This window comes from Crocodylus siamensis, chromosome 2, assembly GCF_052110815.1.
Source record: "Crocodylus siamensis isolate JL-2025a chromosome 2, ASM5211081v1, whole genome shotgun sequence".
NCBI classification, from domain to species: Eukaryota; Metazoa; Chordata; order Crocodylia; family Crocodylidae; genus Crocodylus; species Crocodylus siamensis.
Window position 1 is genome coordinate 10,928,508 of NC_143396.1, and position 19,485 is coordinate 10,947,992.

General features: G+C 56.6%; 1 protein-coding gene across 3 annotated transcripts in view; it reads right to left on the reverse strand.

Annotated features, from left to right (window-relative positions):
- The window catches only part of ADISSP (adipose secreted signaling protein), a 79,359-nt gene that overhangs the window by 5,629 nt on the left and 54,245 nt on the right, over positions 1-19,485 (reverse strand). For all 3 annotated transcript variants that reach the window (XM_090035168.1, XM_090035170.1, XM_090035167.1), the window contains one exon: positions 974-1,096. In XM_090035168.1, coding sequence (XP_089891294.1) covers positions 974-1,096 — 123 coding nt within the window. The remainder of the gene's footprint in view (positions 1-973; positions 1,097-19,485) is intronic.

A 19,485-nucleotide genomic window follows, 5' to 3' on the forward strand; every position in this document is an offset into this window, starting at 1 on the left:
CAAGGCAGGGGGTCGGACTAGATGATCTACCTAGGTCCCTTCCGACTCTAGCTACTATGAAACTATGAAACTATAAAGACGCGTGGGTTATCCCAGGACTGTCCGACATGAGATGCTCCAAACCCTAGTAGCACGAGACTCAGCTGGAGAGAAGATGAAGGGAGAGATCACTGGGGTGACGGGGGCTGCGACTCCCAGCCCCTCTGCATGGGCTGCCACCATGTAGGCATGCAATAAAGACATGGCAGGAACCCCACTCTGAGACCCTTGCTGCTCCCCCGAGCTGACACCAGAGAGCCTGTGATACCCAGAGCCACGCCGGGTCTAACCCCACGGAGATGGGCACATACCCTCCATGGTGAGGATCAGATGGTGGCCAGTCCTGTAGGGCTGCATTGGCCGTGACTGTCACTCCTGGGATTCAGCCTGGAGGCCCCGGTGCAGCGCTAGGCTAAGGGACGGGTGAAGCAGGCTGGCAGATGGGGAGGGGAGTTGCGGCTGGCTCAGCTCTCTCTCTGCTGCTTCTTCCTTCCCCATCCCCGGGACCTCCCCAACCTGCGTGCATCTCCTTCCCACTGCCCCCGGGCAGCTGGCCACCATCACATCCGCTCCCAAGGCACGAGCTGGAGCTGGACTGGCACTCACGGCCTAGCACCGTGGTGCCAGTGCAGGAATCTCAGCACTGCCCAGAGCAGGATGAGGGGAGAAACTGCCATTGCTCACAGCCTCTCAGCCTGGAGAGAGACAGATGCAGCACAATCCCGTCGACTCCATGCATGCAGCCGCAGGGCACCAGACTGGATCCCCAGGGATGCCCCGCAGCCTGGCACAGGTGAGACCAGGGCCCCGAGGGCACTGCCAGGCAATGACAGAGGAGCTGTGGGTTAGCAGAGGCTCCGTGCATCCATGCCCATCTGGGGGGACCCTAGCCGCAGTCACTACACGGAGCTGAGCTAAGTCCCCCGGTACCTACCCATGACCCGGGCCTGGACCACCACCTTCACGCAGGTGCTGTCACTGGTCTCACTGGCGAGGACCATCTCCTCCTTAAGGACTCCTTCCTTGTGAGCGGTGTACTCGCACTTCACACTGTAGCCTGCGTACAAGACGGGGGAAAGCAGAGTCAGTCGCTCGGTCCCTGGAAGGCAGCATCCCGTGGGGGTTGTTCTAAACAAGCTGCAGGAGCAACCCCCCAGCCACAGCTACCTCCTCCCAGCACTGTCATGAACTTCTCAGGCCTCAGGCAGAGATGCTCTTCTATACGTGGGCATCCAGGGGCCCTTCGCTCACGTCCAGCCGGAGCTGTGCCAACCCCTGCTGCTGCAAGGAAGCAAAAGGCCCCACCTGACTATCCCACAGCGCGCTCCTTGGCGTGTGCAAGCTCCCCAGATCTCACGGCTGCAGACAACAACAGGGCAGGAGCCCCACAACGCCCTGTGCCAGGCTCGGCTCCCGAGCCCACGTGTGGGAACTCCCAGGGGTGGCTGGCAGCAATATGGCATCGCATTTCAGGGGATGCAGAGTCCCAAAATGCTCTGAGGCAGCCACAGATGGGGGCAGGGTGGGGGGCAAGATCCCAACAGATAGCCCCAGTACTAGGGGGTCTGCCTGTTGGAGCAGATGCGGAGCACAGCAGGCGGAGAAGATAGACGGATGGATGGATGGATGGATGGACAGTGTCTGAGTGGAGACCCCATCAAGTGGGCATACGGGTCCCAGCCCAAGATCTGCAAGCCCAAATGCCTGGAGCAAGCCCCAGCCACCAACAGGAACTGTTCCGTATGTCCTGACCTTGCTCCGTCCTCCCATCAGCTCAGGTCACGAGATCCCAGAGCCGCGGGGCTGGAAGGGAGCTCCAGAGGTCACAGCTAGTCCAGCCCCCCCTCAGCCAGGATCAGCTCTGTCCAAACCAGCCCAGACAAACCCACTGTCGAAACTCTTTGTAAAACTACCAGCAACCCTGACACAGCCCAAGACATCACCCCCGACCCTGCCACAGGGAACGCAGGGGGCCCGCGGCAGCCAACGTCCTGCTGCTGCAAAGGGGGTTAATAGTTGCTTGAGAGACCCCAGGCCGAGGCCGTGCCCCCGCTGCAGAGGAAGGCAAAACCCCCCAGTCCAGACCAGTCTGAGCAGGGGGGAAATCCCTTCCTGCCCCAGTGCAGCGTGGGGCTGAGCCTGATTGCAGGGGCAAGACCCTGGAGATAGCATGAATGTGGGCAAGTTCAGCCATGCACTTGGCATTACACACACACGTGTGCACTGGAGGTGAAGTCACAGCCTACGACCGTAGAGGACTTGCTCCGACAACCCAAACAGCTATCTCCGGTCCAACACCCTTGTTTCCTGAAGTCGCATCCCACCATCCAGAAGAACACGATTGCCTCTGTTCTGGGAATACACCATCACCACAGCTTTAAGCCTAAGGCCAGCAACTCATGTTGCATTTGTCCCGGGACAAGCTGTGCCTGTGTTTGCCCTGGAACAGAAAGATCTGGAGACTGGTAAGTACACCTACCACCCTTTTTATCAGGGTTTTGTGAGTGTTTGAATGCGCTGCCTCTTTTCTGCCATTGATGCCATCCAGATGCGCTTCATGATGTCCTGGGACAAACCATTAGTGCTTCTTATCCTGGGGACCTTTTTTAGGGTTTCACAGATTTCACAGACATCAGGGCTGGAAGGGACCTCGGGAGATCATCGGGGCCAGCCCCCTGCCCCAGGGGCAGGAAGTCAGCTGGGGTCAAAGGATCCCAGCATCCAAATGTCTGGTTTGTCCTGAGATGACAGAGGTGGAGATCTGAACGCCTGCACTTTGTCCTGGGATAAATTAGACAGGGTAAATGTGGGGAAATTCCTTTTTCTGGTCCCTGCAGCTCCACAAGGAGAGAGAAGACCTGGAGAAAGTGCAAAGAAGGGCAGTGAGGATGAGGAGGGGTGTGGAGGAGCTTGTAAATGAGGCGAGAAAGAGGTCAGGCCGGGTCAGTTTAGGAAAGAGGAGTCCAGGAGGGGCTGAGCTCCTGCAGCTCATGCCAAGGTCAAAGGCAGCTGCAAGGGCGCAGCACCCATCAGGGTCCAGCCAGGGGAGATCGGGGCAGGGGTCCCGGCAGCTGGGCTGAGGAGTCAGGGAGCAAGGATTCAACCCCTCGCCGCTGCAGGTGAGTCACTTCCCACCTCGGTGCCTATTAAAGGGGGTAACGAAGTTTGCGGGGCAGATGAGGATTAACCGGTGCGTGCACACGACCCGTGTGAACAGAGCAGAGGCATGAACGGAGCCCCGGCGCTCCCCTTCTGCGTCTCCGGAGGCTGTTTTGCGGGGGGCGGGCAGGGAGAGCGAGCAAGAGGAGAAAGGGGGGGACGGGAGGGATTGGCGGGGAAGATGCCAGGGCCCGTGACCTAGAGGGGAAAGCTGCTCCGTTACTGGAGCACCTGGCCTAGCAGATGGCCGGGGGCATCACCAGCAGCCTGCTGGGTAGGAGAAGGCTAACGAGGCCACGTGATATCTGCAGCTGCCTCCGATGGAGGTTGCAGGAACTCAGCCCCTTCCCTGGATGGCCCCAAGGGGTGCGAGCGGCCCCCTCTGCAGACACGGGCTGGGTCCGAGCCACGGCACCCCTGGGTCATGCTCCAGGCCTCGTTACAACCAGGGGTGCAGAGCCTCACACCCGAGGGGGCAACGCCACTGCCAGGAGCGTCTGCAGCCTCGCATGCTTGGCCAGATTTGGGCATTTTCCCCCAGAGGAGGCCCCAGAGGGCTTGTCCCTGATGCGAGTCCCTGCTTTACCAGTTCTCAGGTCAGGAGTGTCAGCTGGACAGGCGGGGAAGGGGCCGGAGGGCTATGAACAGCCCTGCTACCCAGCGTTGGAGTTTGGATGATGCTCAGATGTATTTATCACTGAATCACAGACAAGGAGGGTAGGAAGGGAGCTCAGGGGGTCGCATCTAGTCCAGCCCCAACTACATCATCCCAGCCAAGGCTTTGTCTAGCCAGGTCTTGCACACCTCCCGGGACGGAGACTCCACCACTTCTCTCAGTGCTTCACCACCCTGCTTGTGAGAAATTTTTTCCCAATATCCAACCTCAACTTTCCTTGCTGCAGCCTGAGCCCATTGCTCCTTGTGCTGCCATCTGCCCCCACTGAGACCAGCCCAGCTCCATCCTCTTTGCAGCCCCGCTGCAGGGAGGGGAAGCTGCTATTACCTAAAAGCCGATTCCAAAGAGGATGGAGCTGGTCTTATGCTAAGCTATGGCTACGCTACAGCACCGCCGAGGACCTCGGGGGTAATGGGCTTCGCTGACCGGTGTGTGGAAAGGCCGATTCAAAGGGAGAAACAGGAGCTGAGCAAATCATGGAGTAAAAACATTAGCGCTCGTTAGTACAGGAGAGGCGAGCTGGGGATACCTGAACCCAGCATGGAGCGAGCTGGAAAAACCGGAGAGCAGCAAGGCGTGGGGTGGAGAGGCCCAAGCACACCGGGGGGAGCTGCTGGTGCCCGGATTCAGCAAAGAGACTAGAAAGGGATGTCTCGATAGAGAGAGAAGGAAACGGTGCACGAGTGGGGGGCCTCTTGGCTATAAACGGGGGGGGGGAGACTTGCAGACAGCAGAGAAACACTCCCAACCCCCACGTGCCTCTGACTGACACTAAACTCCCAGGTGACCCTGGCCACCTCCCTTTCTCTCTGTGCTCCTCTCATTCTCCTGCCCCCCTCATCAGCACTTGGGTCAGGGCCCCTGTCTTGTACAGCCCCGAGCACGACAGGTCCCGATCCAGGCTGGGGTGCCACGATGCGAGATGAAAGAGCAGCAGCTGGGGGATAAGGGACGGCTTTTCTTTGGGTCTGAGCCACGGGAATCCTGCTGGGAAGGGCAGGGCAGCAGGCTGCCGGGTGATTAAACCTGCAGCGTGCGGCTCCGGCTGATCCCCCCGGCGCCTCGCTGAGATGCACGCGGGCTCCCTCAGCCCCGCTAAGCACCTCGCCACTCCGGGGACCCGCTGTTAGCTCACCCAGCTTTCACTGCAAGAGGCACCAATGCGATCCCACCTCCATCCAGGCGCCGATGGGAGCAGCTAAACGCTCCGGGCTCGTCAAACAGGAGCGCTCAAGGCCCGGCGCGGAGCGTGACATCGTCCAGGCTGACGGTGCGGAGGGCGCATGCCGCTGGATCTCCCCCTGCCACCACATACCAGACCCAGGAACCTGTATGTGGCCAAAGGTCTGGGCTTGAAAACCCCAAGCAATGGAGATCTAGCCCCCGCCCTGGGACCCGGCTCCAATGGGGTGTTTAAGACCTGGAGGGACGTGGGCAGGGGGGTCCCGCAGGGCTCGGTCCTCGGGCCCGCGCTGCTCAACATCTTCATCTGTGACTTGGACAAGGGGGTAAAAAGCACCCTGTTCACATTTGCTGATGACACTAAGATGTGGGCACGCTAGAAGGGAGGAATAGGCTGCAATCAGACCTAGACAGGTTACAGGGGTGGGCGGACGAGAACAGGATGGGATTCAACACAGACAAGTGCAAGGTGCTGCACCTGGGGAGGAAGAAGTGGCACCATACCTACAGGCTGGGGAACTCCCTTCTCGTCAGCACGGAGGCCGAAAAGGATCTTGGGGTCATCACTGACTCCAAGATGAATATGGGCCGGCAGTGTGCGGACGGGGTCAGGAAGGCTGACCGCACCTTGTCGTGCATCCACAGATGCATCTCGAGCAGGTCCAGGGAGGTGATCCTCCCCCTCTATGTGACACTGGTCAGGCCACAGCTGGAGGACTGCGTCCAGTTCTGGGCGCCACACTGCAGGAGGGATGTGGCCAGCATGGAGAGGGGCCAGAGGAGGCCACTCGCATGGTCAGGGGCAGCAGGGCAGGCCCTACGAGGAGAGGCGACGGGACCTGAACCTGTTCGGCCTCCACAAGAGAAGGCTGAGGGGGATCTAGTGGCCTGTTACAAACTAGTCAGGGGGGACCAGCAGGCACTGGGGGAGTCCCTGTTTCCCTGAGCACTGCCAAGAGCGACCAGGAGTAACGGTCACAAGCTGGCAGAGGGCAGGTTTAGGTTAGACATCAGGAGGCGCGACTTCACGGTCAGGGCGGCTAGGGTCTGGGACCAACTTCCAAGGGAAGTGGTGCTGGCTCCCGCCCTGGGGGGCTTTAAGACAAGGCTTGACAATCACCTTGTTGGGGTCGTTTGACCCCAGTACTCTTTCCTGCCACGGCAGCGGGTCGGACTTGATGATCTGCTCAGGTCCCTTCTGACCTGACCAACTATGAAACTATATATATATATTTTAAACACAACAAACTAGGTAAAAAAGAGTCAAAACAGTCCAAAGATATTGAGTCAACAGTCTTATAGTCATTATAGTTAAATGCCCATCTCTCGTTCAGATTCATAAAAGAAAATTTCACCTTCTTAATCATCCTGACAGCAGATGCAATGTATCACTGTTGGTCATTTGTACACCTGAGTTCACAGGACCACACCTGAGTGAAGGTTTTTAGCTAGAGCTAAAAGCAGCCTACGGGGCTGGGAAAGAGAAGAGACATTCCCAGACATGGCTAAGAGACAGTGACACTGCAGAAGAAAGGATAGTTTGAATAATAAAATGTCACAACCATTAAAAAGGAGAAAGGGTCGCTCATCCCTGTGGAGTAGAGAGAGAGTAGCAGGAATCTGGGAGATGATAACAAGCCATGAAGCCAAGTGATTCCCTCACTGCTGCCTGAATAGAAATGCCACTGCCTCTCTCAGGCAGTTAGATATAAAGTTTGGTCGGAGTGGGGATCAAAGCAGGGTACGACAGCATCATGCACCCCCTGGATCTGCCGGTGGCCCTACTCACCCCCCAGGCTACTTTGCAATTAGCTAGAGACCTGGGCTGTATGGCCTTTCCCTCCCCACTTCCATCCTTACGATACAAGTGCGAGCACGGTGCCCAGTGCCTGCGTCACCGAGACTGCATGAGAGAGGAGGCCCCTCTTCCATCCCAGTCCGTGCCCCCAGTCACTGCCTCAGGCCATTGGATGAAGCAGGGCGTAGGGCACTCATGCCGTGACCCCAAACTCTGGACTAGGAGCAACGGCCTCAAGCTGCAGCAGGGGAAACTGAGGCTGGAGATGAGGAGGAACATTGTGACTAAAGGTGGTCGAGCATTGGAACAGGCTGCCCAAGAGGGGGGATGATCCTGCCTCAGGCAGGGGTTGGACTGGACGTGGCCTCTGGAGGTCCCTCCCAGCCCCGTCTCTCTAGGCTCCTGTGATTCATGCCTGGAAATGATCAAGAGCAGCTGGACAAGCACATGCATGGGCTGGTTCAGACAGGGCTGCTCTTGCCTGGAGCAGGGGGTTGGATTAGATCTGACCGCCCGAGGACCCTGCCAGCCCCTAGCTCTTGGATACTCGGCTTGGCTTTAGGCATGCTGGCTGCCCCGTGTCTGTACGGCTCCTGACAGACAATGCGTGGCTTGCATTAGGAGGAGACGGTGTGTCGCACTGCAGGCTAAAAGAAGTGCCCCACGCCTGAGGAAAGGGGCATTAGTGACTCTGGGGCAGGGAGCGAGGGCCACGCCTTCTGCATCAGACCTGCCGGGACCCTCGATGCTGAAGGCTGTTAGCAATGCAGAGCGACGTCAGAGCAGCTGTCAATCCACGCATCCATCCATCCGACAGCAGCAGCAGCCCGGGAGCGAGGGAGGTTTGAGAGGCACATGGGTGGACACAGGGCGGAGTAAGTCGCACGCAGGAGGTCTCCACGGGTTGTCGTGTGGATTCATTTCAGGTCACCACTGTGGAGCACGCACGGATCGAATGTTTGCCACCCACTGGGGAGCTCAGAAGTGTGGTCAGAGGTAAGGAGGTGGATGGGCCACGGCCCCGTCACGGCTCAGAGCAAACATTACCTTGCATGAAACAGGAAGAACCTGGAGGTGCTTTGGGTTACACGTGTCCACTTCACCAGTGCATAACAGGGAATGGCTTGCCCAGTGGTCTACATTCATAGACAAGGAGGGTGGGAAGAGATGGACCTCCGGAGGCCACATCTAGTCCAACCCCCAGCTCCAAGCAGGACCAGCCCCAACTACAGCATCCCAGCCAAGGCTTTGTCTACCTGGGGCTTAAACACCTCCAAGGATGGAGACTGCACCACCTGTTCCAGTGTTTCACCACCCTCTGTGTGCGAGGGTTTTTCCTAATATCCAACCTCAACTTCCCTTGCTGCAGCTTGAGCCCATTGCTCCTTGTCCTGTCGTCTGCCCCCACTGAGACCAGCCCAGCTCCAGCCTCTTTGCAGCCCCCCTGCAGGGAGGTGATGGCTGCTATTCAACCCCCCCTCGGTCTTCTCTTCTCCAGACTCAATCAGTTCCCTCAGAAACCATGTCCCCCGGCCCCCAAACCTGGAGCACTCCTCTAGACTCTCTCCAATGTGTCCACATCCTTTCTGCAGTGGGGGCCCACAGCTGGACACCGGACTCCAGATGTGGCCTCCCCAGTGCTGAATAGAGGGGAGGAATCACTGCCCTCCATGTGCTGGCATCGCTTCTACCCAAGCAGCCCAGGATGCCGGTTGCCTTCCAGTGTCCAACCCCTTAGCAAAACCAGGAGGTGCTGGCACCCTGACTCCAATCTTAGGCTGGTTTTGCAGGTGACCAAGGGGGAAAAAAAAAGGCAGGCATCTCCCACCGGATCCCATCTCAAATTCTTGAGACACCGCATGTTACCAAACCTGCCACGCTGTTTGTACAAAGCGCTTCGAGCAAAACCATACATTAAAAACCCACCGAATGCTGCTACTCATCAAAGAGCTTCTCCGAGGGACCGGCAGAGGCGCGGGGGCGAACGCTTGACACCTGAATGGAAAATCAGCTCTGTTTGTGCAGAGAATTGCCACCCTTTCACCGCACCACTACACACTCGACACCTGAAAGGGAAGGGGTGGGAATTGCAGGCAATGTGAGGTTGTCATTTCTTGCAATCCACAGGAGGGGGAAAAAAGCACGATAATAAAGAGGAAAATGTCTCTCGAGCCTCTGATTTGAAGGCAGGCATTGCTCCGATCTCCGTATCAAGGGAAAGGCACAAAACCCTGCAGCTTCCAAGGAGCGAGCACAAAAATCACACCTTTGCAGTCAACGCGCTTCGGCAATTACGGGCTCCAATGCTTGCGAAGAGGCGCTCAAAGCAAATGGAGGTGTGGGAAAAGGAAAAGCAGCAAGCAGAACGTGCCTGAAGTGCAAGCAACTGCAAGGGGCTATTCAGCTTTGTGTGTGCAGAGCTTCCAGCTCGAGACAGGGTCTCAGCTGGTCGTGGGAAGGCAGCCCAAGGCAGGGGAGATGTGCAGAGATGGCACTAAAAGAAACCATGTGCCTGGGAGCTCCCTGCTGCTGCGTGCCAAAGAGGCTGCAGGTTAAATGATTCATGGCTCCAGCAGCAGCTCACCCTTTGCCCTGCCAGCGGGAAAGCGTGATTTGTGGGCAAACACGGCTCGCTTCAAGGGCTCCTGCGGTGTTACGAGCATCTGCCGAGTGCTTCTCCTTCATCTGGCCTTACAAAGCTTGGGCCGATTTGCACGACGGCAGTGCCCGGCGAGGCCGCGCTAAAGGGCGAGGCTGTACCGCGACTGCTGCTATGTGGGTGTCTTCATCCCGGCCCCAAAACTACGGGGGCAAACACAGCGAGGGGACGCGACTGGCTCCAGGTTGTAGGCAGGGGGTCACAGGGCCAGGAGAGGAGCCCAGGCGTCTCCGGAGCAGCGTGCCTGATACCCCCTGCTTGGGGTCAGACCGTTCACCACAATTAGGGTCACGAAGGGATTTGCCCCCTTGGTCAGACTGGGCTGGACTGGGGGGTTTGCCTTCCTCTGCAGTGGAAGAGCATCTCTGCAGCATCGTCGCTGGCAGCAGCAGGACATTGGTGGCCGTGGCCCCCCTGCTTTCCCGGGGGCAGGGGCAATGCCTGGGGCTGTGTCAGGAACCACTGTGTCATGTTGCTCTGAGGTTGGACACGGGGTTTCTCTGGGCTGGTTTGGATGGGGACTGGATGCAACCCCGCAGGTCCCTTCCAGCCCCACTGCTCTATGTTTCCTATGGGGTTTCTGGGGGGGAGAACTGCTGAAGACCAAGCTTTGCACAGTCAAGTTCAAAGGCTTCTCTTCCATCTCCTCCCTTGCACGCTGAGCTCCTGGGAGTCGATCGCAGGAGCTTGTTCTTCCAGAGCCCCGGGGATCAGCCTCCCACGAGCTCTTCCCATCACAGCCGGCAGCAATGAAGCCTTTGCTTTCCCTGGCTCTCAGGAGGAGGATTTGTGACTCTCTGGGTCCCGTGGACAGCAGCAGCAGCAAAGCCCTTTGGGTTTTCTGCCGGGTATCACAGACTCGCAGCAGAGCCGGGCTGGCGGGGCCCTCCGGGCGTCACATCCAGTCCAGAAGAGAAGACCGAGGGGGACTGAATAGCGGCCTTCACCTCCCTGCAGGGGGGCTGCAAAGAGGATGGAGCTGGGCTGGTCTCAGTGGGGGCAGATGGCAGAAGGAGCAATGGGCTCAAGCTGCAGGAAGGGAAGTTGAGGTTGGATATTAGGAAAAACTTTAGTAAAGCACTAGACCAGGCTCCCCAGAGAGGTGGGGGAGTCTCCATCCTGGGAGGTGTTGAAGACCCGAGTAAACAAAGCCTTGGCTGGGATGATGTAGTTGGGGCTGGTCCTGCTTGGAGCAGGAGCTTGGACTCGATGTGACCTCCCGAGGTCCCCTCCACCCTCACTGTCTGTGATCCCAGACAAATCCATCATCCAACCTCTTTGCAAAACAACACGGTCCCCCCGACACAGCACCAGACATCACACCCAACCCTCCCCAGGCAAAGCAGGGTGTTAATACACCCTCCCACTGCCTGCTCCGGAGCACGCCCCGATCAGTGCCAGGTATGAAGCCTGGCTGCGCTGCCTGCTTTGGGCTGGGTCTATCCGGGAACCAAAAGGCTCCTTCCAACATAAGGCCACTGGTCTCAGCAGCGCTCAAGCGTGCGCTATGCTCACCCATCGCCAGCTGCAAAATGCACACAGCTGCTCAGCATCTGTCTCAACAGCTCCGTCGAAGGCCCAAAGGAAACGTAATGATTGCCCTGAGCAAAGAAAAGCTTGCTCCTCAGGGGAAGCCGAACCCAGGTCTGCATCTCTGGGCCCTGTCGCTGGTGCTACCCTGTGCAAGCAGAGAGGTGCAGATGTGCTCGCCCAGACCAGCTCTTCTCTTCCCTTCCCTTCCAAAGCTTTTCACTGGAGGCTTGTCCCAATCTCCCAGCTGTATCCCATCAGCCGGCTGCCTTTGCTTCTGGAGGATTTCAGCCAGGCCCAGTCTGACATCCAGCCCGGCTCCTGGGATCTCTCAAGTGCATTTAACAACCCACACGGTTTCAGGACACTGAAGTTACTCGTGTCCCCTGGCTTTACCTGGGGCAGGTTCAGGGGCTCTTGGTGTCTGCAGCTGCACAGCAGGGATGACTGTAGTTTTACAAACAGGTGAGACAAGGATGTATTTGGGGTGGTTTGGATGGGGGCTGTGCTTGCTGCAACTTCCCTGCTCTGACTCCAGGTCATTTTTCACACCGCATATAGCTCCAAATCCTGCAGAACCCTGCCCGCCCGGGGTAAGATGCTGCAGCGATTCACTGCCCTCAATGCTAAGGGCAGCCATGTGCAGCCAGTTTGAGCTTTCCAGATGTTGGCTCCCAGCTTGGGGCCTTGCTCCACTTGTGGACCCTTTCACCTTCATCCTCACAGGCACATCTGGGGAGCCCTCAAAGATCAACCTACAGCAGCTTTGAGGCAGTTTGCTGACAGACGAGTGAACAGCAAGGTCACCTTGCTCTCAGCACCGTCCCACTGGCTGAGGGGAGGGGCACAAGCTTTTTTATTGCTCTTCACACCTGTTCTCCCTATGGAGCCAACACGGTTACTGCAGAACCATGCATCCAGGCCTCATCTCAAAGCAGAGAGGAGAGTCCGGCACAACCCTCAGCATCGGCAGAGCTGCCAACACGGCATCAAGTGAGCAGGGTTTATGCAATGAATGTGGAGCCCCACGATGCAGCTTTGGAGGCCCCGTTCCAGAGGGGAACCTCCAGCAGACGAGCTCAAGGCCATGGAGGGGGGGAAAGATGCAGTGCTGGGATAAGGGCAACTGGGAACGAACAGGCCAAGAAGGACTTCAGGATGGCCGAGCTGGCTGTGAGGGTCCCATCCAGCTCTGACACTGTGGCCTCTCTCTGTTGTGAACTGAAGAGGATGTTTCACATTATGTCAAAGACCGGATTATAATGTTGCAATGGATTATAATGAGCTGTCAAATCAATTGACTCCCTCAGCTCTGCCTGAATAGAAATGCCACTATCACTTCCAGTTGGGTTTACATTTTGGGTGGAGCAGAAATCCAAGGGCAGGGGGTGGGGATGGGAGGCGGCGGGGGAAGGCATGAAATTGCACCCCTGTGAACCCTCCCTGTTTCTTCGGGCTTGCTGTACACAAGAGGTATTAAGTGCAGTCCTGGCTGAATGTATCATGGACTCACAGCCGCCTCATCCTTCATTTGGGATCAGTAATATCCACTGCTGGGCACAAGGCCTCCCGCCTACTACAGCCTTTCGAGTGGAGCACTTCTTTGCAGAGCCAGCATGGCCTTGGGGGACCCCTCCCTGGACACCCTGGCATGCAGTGTCTGGATTTCATAGACATCAGGGCTGGAAGGGACCTCGGGAGATCATCGAGTCCAGCCCCCGCCCAAAGGGCAGGAAGTCAGCTGGGGTCATAGGATCCCAGCAAGATAAGCATCCAATTTACTCTTGAAGGTGTTCAATGTAGGTGCTTGAACCACCTCCGATGGCAGACTGCTCCAGACCTTGGGGGCTCGGACAGGAAAGAAATTCTTCCTTATGTCCAGCCTGAAACGGTCTTGCAGGAGTTTATGACCGTTCAACCTCGTCATCCCTTGGGGCGCTCTGGTGAACAGACGTTCCCCCAGATCCTGGTGGTCACCCCGATAAACTTATAGGTGGCCACCAGATCACCCCTGAGCCGGCGCTTTTCCAGGCTAAAGAGTCCCATGGCTCTCAGCCTGTCATCGTAAGGTCTGTTTTCCTGACCTCTGATCATGCGCGTGGCTCTCCTCTGGACTCTCTCAAGCTTCTCCACATCCTTTTTGAATTGTGGAACCCAAAACTGGACGCAGGACTCCAGCTGCGGCCTCACCAAGGCCGAGTACAAGGGGAGAATGACGTCCCGGGATTTGCTCGAGAAGCATCTGTGGATACACGCCAGCGTTTTGGTCGCTTTACTAGCCGCAGCATCGCATTGCAGGCTTATGTTCATCTTGTGATCAATGATGACCCCCAAATCCCTTTCTTCCATAGTGCTAGTCAGCACAGCACTGCCGAGCTTATAAGGATGCTGCAGGTTTTTCCTCCCAGGGTGGAGAACCTTGCATTTATCGGTGTTAAACACCATCAGGTTCTCGTCCGCCCATTTGCTGAGCCTGTCCAGGTCAGCCTGGATCACCCGCCTGTCTTCTGGCGTGGATGCTTTGCCCCAAAGTTTGGTGTCATCGGCGAACTTGGCCAGTCCACTCCTGACTCCAATGTCCACATCATTAATGAAGATGTTGAACAGGATGGGTCCCAGGACAGAGCCTTGAGGGACCCCACTGGTCACAGGGCACCACGATGAGTGACTGCCATCAATCACAACCCTCTGGGTCCGACCACGGAGCCAGTTTCCCAGCCAGCGGATCGTGGTGGAGCCAAGGCCGCAACTGGGCAGTTTGGCCAAGAGGTGATCGTGGGATACCAGATCAAAAGCTTTTTTGAAGTCAAGATATATGACATCAACCTCTTCTCCCTTGTCCAGGTGATAGGTCACCTGGTCGTAGAAGGAAATGGGATTGGTCAAACAAGACCTACCTGCAACAAACCTGTGCTGGCTATCCCTCAGGATGCTGCTGTCAGCCAGTCCATTAAGCCTCTTTGATAACCTTTCCCAAGACCTTCCCCAGGATAGAAGTCAGGCTGATGGGCCCATAGTTTGCCGGATCCACTCTCCTCCCTTTCTTGAAGATCGGCACCACATTGGCCTTCTTCCAGTCTTCGGGCACTACACCAGAGCGCCAGGAGCTCTCGAAGACCCGTGCCAGGGGCTGGGCTATGACGCTCGCCAGCTCCTTGAGTGCCCTGGGGTGCAGGTTGTCAGGGCCGGCTGACTTGAAGGTATCCAGCTTCTCAAGGTGTTCCTTCACGAGGTCAGCATTGACGGAGGGTAGGGGATCCCCATCACCCGGATCTCCCTGTCCCGTAGCAGGCATGGGCGTCCCATGGGACTGATGAAAGACTGACGCAAAGTACCCATTTAATAGGTTGGCTTTTTCCTGGGCGCCAGTTGCCCCATCTGGTTCAGGAGGGGTCCAACGTTGCCCTTGCTTTTCCTCCGGCTCCCCACATATCTGAAAAACGACTATTTATTGTCCTTGATGCTCAAAGCTAGTTGGAGTTCAGTCGCAGCCTTGGCTTTCCTGGTTTGCTCCCTGCAGGACTGGACCAGAGCAGAGTATTGCTCCTTGGAGGTGGATCCCATCCTCCATCCTTTGTAGGTCTGTCTTTTTAGACGCAGAAGGTCCGCTAGGTCCCTGGAGAGCCACGGGGGCTGCTGTGCCCTCTTGCTGCCTTTCCTTCGAGACGGAGTACCTTAGCTTGTGCATTGAGGATCGCTCCCTAGATGGATGATGGGGCTGGACAGGTCAGCTGCACCCCACAACACTTGCCCAGGCCTCTGCCTAATTCAAACACCACAGGTCTGTGTGGGACCAGCTCAGACCTTCCCGGTCCCCGTCTGGAGCTTCAGCCAGGATGACACCACCTCCCAGCATCCCGGCACACAGTTCTCCTGCTTCAAGGTCTCCAAAAGCAGTCGAAGCTCAGAAGGGCCTTGGGTGCTCAGGTGATGGACGTGCCAGGCTACAAGGGGTGCTAATGCCCAGGTAATATGGTAGCAAGCGGAGACCCTCTCTGGGGTCAGACTCCCTCCGTGCTTGGCCTGGGAGACAGCCCTTGCCCTGCAGAGACGATGGGCTACTAAACAGGTAGGGTGGCCAGGCCACAAACTAGATGCCAGTCTGAGTGCCAAGCATCCAGCCAGACCAAGACCCTGGGATGAGGAACGCTGAGGGATCGGGGCACCAGGCAGGACACAACCCAGGAACAGACGGCAGCTACCACGGGTCAGAGGAGGGTGCAATGCCCAGCTGGGCACTCCACCAGCGTCAGCTGGAAAGGAGCTGTCTCCACCGGCGTCCCAGGCCAGATCCGCAGTAGCTTTGCTTCAAGGGAAGAAGGACTGTGTGCAGTCTCCGGGGCCTTGGCAGTGTTTATTCAGTGCACAACACAGAGGCGAAGCCAGGACCAGCTATCCAGGCTCCCACCGCCCATCCCTCCGCAGTACCAGATGCCGTTACTGCTCCCGGGGCAGCGCTGTCCCACAGGGGAGACACCAGACAGGGACTTGAGGCCCTGTGCTGCAGCTGAGCTGGGTATGGGAAGCACCATGCTGCTACCCAACTGCTGTGCCTCAGTTTCCCCATCAGTAAAAGGAGCATCGCAAAGCACTGTGTGTCACCGTTCAAGATCTGGGACCCAAAGGATGATGCCTATTTGTTCTCTCGCCCAAAGGACTGACCCAGCTCCGTGAGGCACTCGTGATTTAACTCGGTGCACAAAGAGCAGTGGATATTACTGATCCCAAAGGAAAGACAGGGCGACTGCAAGGGCGGGATGGAGCCAGTCCATGATACGTTCAGCCATGAATACCTCTGTGTACAGCAAGCCCAAAAAAACAGGGCGGATCCAGGGGGGTGCAGCTGCATCCTCTCCACCCCTGGATTCCTGCTCCACCCAAACTTTAAACCCAACTGGGAGCGGTAGCGACATTTCTATTCAGACAGAGCTGAGGGAGTCAACTAATTTCACAGCTCATTATAATCTACCTGATTTCTTCTAAACTCTTCATTTCACAGGCATTAGAAACCCTCACTCGTTTTTCATGGTCTTCACGTTCCACTAATCAAGCTGGCTTTTCTTTTGCAATTAGGTTTCTGTTAACCATTCCTGGTCATATCTTTCTTCAATATCACAGCCCTGCAGGCTGTATTTACATCTCGCTAAAAGCTTTAACTCACGTGTGGAAACCTTAACTCAGGCGAACATTAAGTCAAGTGTGGAAATAACTTTCAGTGCAGTCTCGGATGCCTGCTCGAGATGTGCCCTTGTTTCCAAGAGGGCTACTGGCATCCTGCTCTGCGTTGGTGGGAGCGCTGCCAGCGGATGGACGGGAGTGATTATTCCCCTCTATTCGATACTGGGGAGGCCACATCTGGAGTCCTGTGTCCAGCTGTGGGCCCCGCCCCATGACACAAAGGATGTGGCCACATTGGGGAAAGCGCAGCGGAGGGCAATGAAAATGGTTGGGGACTGGCAGACAGGACGGATGAAGAAAGACTTGAGGAAACTGGGCTTATTTAGTCTGGAGAAGACAAGGCTGGGAGGGCATTGAATAGCAGCCTTCACCTCCCTGCAGCGGGGCTGCAAAGAGGATGGAGCTGGACTTGTCTCAGTGGGGCAGCTGACAGGACAAGGAGCAATGGGCTCAGGCTGCAGCAAGGAGAGATGAGGTTGCATATTAGGAAAAACTCTCTCCCGAGGAGGGTGGTGAAGCACTGGACCAGGCTCCCCAGAGAGGTTGGGGAGTCTCCATCCTTGGAGGTGTTCAAGCCCTGGGTAGACAAAGCCTTGGCTGGGATAAAGTAGTTGGGGCTGGTCCTGCTTGGAGCAGGGGTCGGACTAGATGTGACCTCCTGAGCTCCCTTCTAGCCCTGGTTGCCTGCAATTCTAGGATTTTCAAAAAGGCAAGATTTTGTTTTATGAGCCTGAAAAAAAGAAAAGTACATGTCACTCTAATTTCTGCAGGAATAATGAAACAACATCTTGTGATTCTTTTTGGCCTAGCTCCTTGTCTTTTTATACCTAATATGTAATACAGCAAATGAACACATTTCAATACAGTGAAATGTGTTTTTGCTTTAATCTTAAACTAAATAACACAGCCCCGGGCCCCTTGCATACTAAGAAAACTTCTATTCCTTTTTAAATAGAGAAAAATGTGTTGGATCATATTGGATGATGCACCGCGCCATCTGCACCCGCCCGTTCAACACCCTCGATCTGCCCATGCTGGAGAATCCCGCACACGTGATCAACGCCAAGCACACGGCTCACTGCCGCGTTCTCACGTGGTCTGAAACAAAAGCCTATGCAGATGCCTGTGCTATTGTAGGGCAGAGCATACATCTGAGGGGCACGGACAGGATTATCCACCGATGCCTTCTCTGCTTGGTTTCTGCCCCTGGGATCAAGGGCCGCAAGAGTTTCAACGCCAGCTCCACGAGAGAAAAGCCTCCAGGGACTATGGATCCAAGAGCTCCACGACTCAGCCTAAGCAAGAAGTATCCTAGGAATGCAACGTCCGAGCTCCCAAAGGCCTTTGCAAGGGTAGAAACTGCGTCGCTGCAGCTAATGAATCGCAGACTCGACGGGAAGGAGGCCGAACGGGGCCTGCAGCCAGGCACGGAAAGCAAAAGCAGGCGAGGCCCGGGGCTCTGTAGGACTCTGGGGGAGCTGAGCTGGTGTTTCTCTCCACAACGAGATGGGGATTCATTTGAAATTCTTCCATCGGAGCCACGCCAGCTGGCTCACAGCAAGTGCACGGCTCACGCGTAAGCTGCCTGCGCCACTCCCACGCCGACATGCACCGCTTCGAGCTGCCAGGTTCCCTAAAACCCCTCTGGCCCATGGAAGTTGCCAGGATTCAGCGATTACCTGGACATGCACCCTCTATAAGCTGCTTGCAACCCGAAAACCTTGTCTGCCTACGTCCTTAGACCGACACAGCCACAACCAGCACCCTTTCCACTCTCACCCGTGCTCACAGCTCCCTAGCAGCCTGCTGCGAAGGCCTCTGCAGCCTGCACAACACCCACCCCCCATGCTCTTAATCACTCCCCTACCCTCCGAGATGGGTCTAAGACCCCCTTAGAAAAAGCAGCCGGTGCCTGACAACTGTCTGAACAGAAGAGCTTTTGATGGCCTGATTGCAGTTGATAAATAACAGAGTGCCGGGGCAGCGCGGCAGGGAGCTTTGAAAGGAATGAAGCCACAGATGCAACAACTGGCTCATTTGCATGTCATTAATGAGCCTCGTGATTGAGGAAGAGCAGCCCTGGGCTCCAAATCTATCCAGGGACGTAGCCCAATTTCCCTGTGTGACCCCATTCCTGGTCCAAGGCCAAAGAGCAGTTGTGAGGGTGGCCAAAGAGCTGGGAGGGTGGCCCCCAGCTTGGGGAACCACAGTGCTAAGCTTGCTTGCTGAGAGCGTGGTTCATTTGTGGAGCTCGTTGCTGGAGGAGGCTGCAGAGGCAGAGAATACAGAGGACAGGGGCCTAGACCCGTGCAGGGCAGGCTACGGCAGTCGCAGATCACAAAATCATACTCACAGACAACGAGGGCTGGAAGGGACCCCAGGAGGTCACATCTAGTGCAACCCCTGCTCCAAGCAGGACCAGCCCCAACTACATCATCCCAGCCAAGGCTTTGTCTCCCCGGGGGTTAAACACCTCCAAGGATGGAGACTGCACCGCCTCTCTGGGGAGCCTGTTCCACTGCTTCACCACCCTCCTCAGGAAAAAGTTTTTCCTAATATCCAACCACAACTTTCCTTGCTGCAGCCTGAGCCCATTACTCCTTCTGTCATCTGCCCCCACTGAGACCAGCCCAGCTCCATCCTCTTTGCAGCACCCCCGGCAGGGAGGTGAAGGCTGCTATCCAATCCCCCTCGGTCTTCCCTTCTGCAGACTCACTCAGCCCATTTCCCTCAGCCTCTCCTCACCAGTCCTGGCCCCCAGTCACCAAACCATTTTCATTGCTAATTTTCCCACGTGTCCACATCCTTTCTGTAGTGGGGGCCCACAGCTGGACACGGGACTCCAGATGTGGCCTCCCCAGTGCTGAACAGAGGGGAAGAATCGCTGCCCTCCATCTGCGGGCAACGCTCCCACCCATGCAGCCCAGGATGGGACGTGCACTAGGCCCGTGCGAGTCGGCAGCAATCCGATCTGGCTTTGGATCCGGCCGGTTCAGACGGCCACGATGCGATGCGATGCGATGCGGAGCTCCGACCAGGTTTCCGCCTTGATCTGGCTGAAGCTTCGGAGCCGCCTCGGAGATCCGGCCACAGGTATAATGGGGAAACAATAAAATACCTAATGTGCACTGCCATCCCTCACCAAAGCTGGCTGATGGTGTGACAGGAGCTGGATTACACTAGACACATCCTATACATATATTCTCCTTCTAAGATATCTACAACTTGCCCCTGACAGAGACAAGCCTGTTATACAGCGATGGC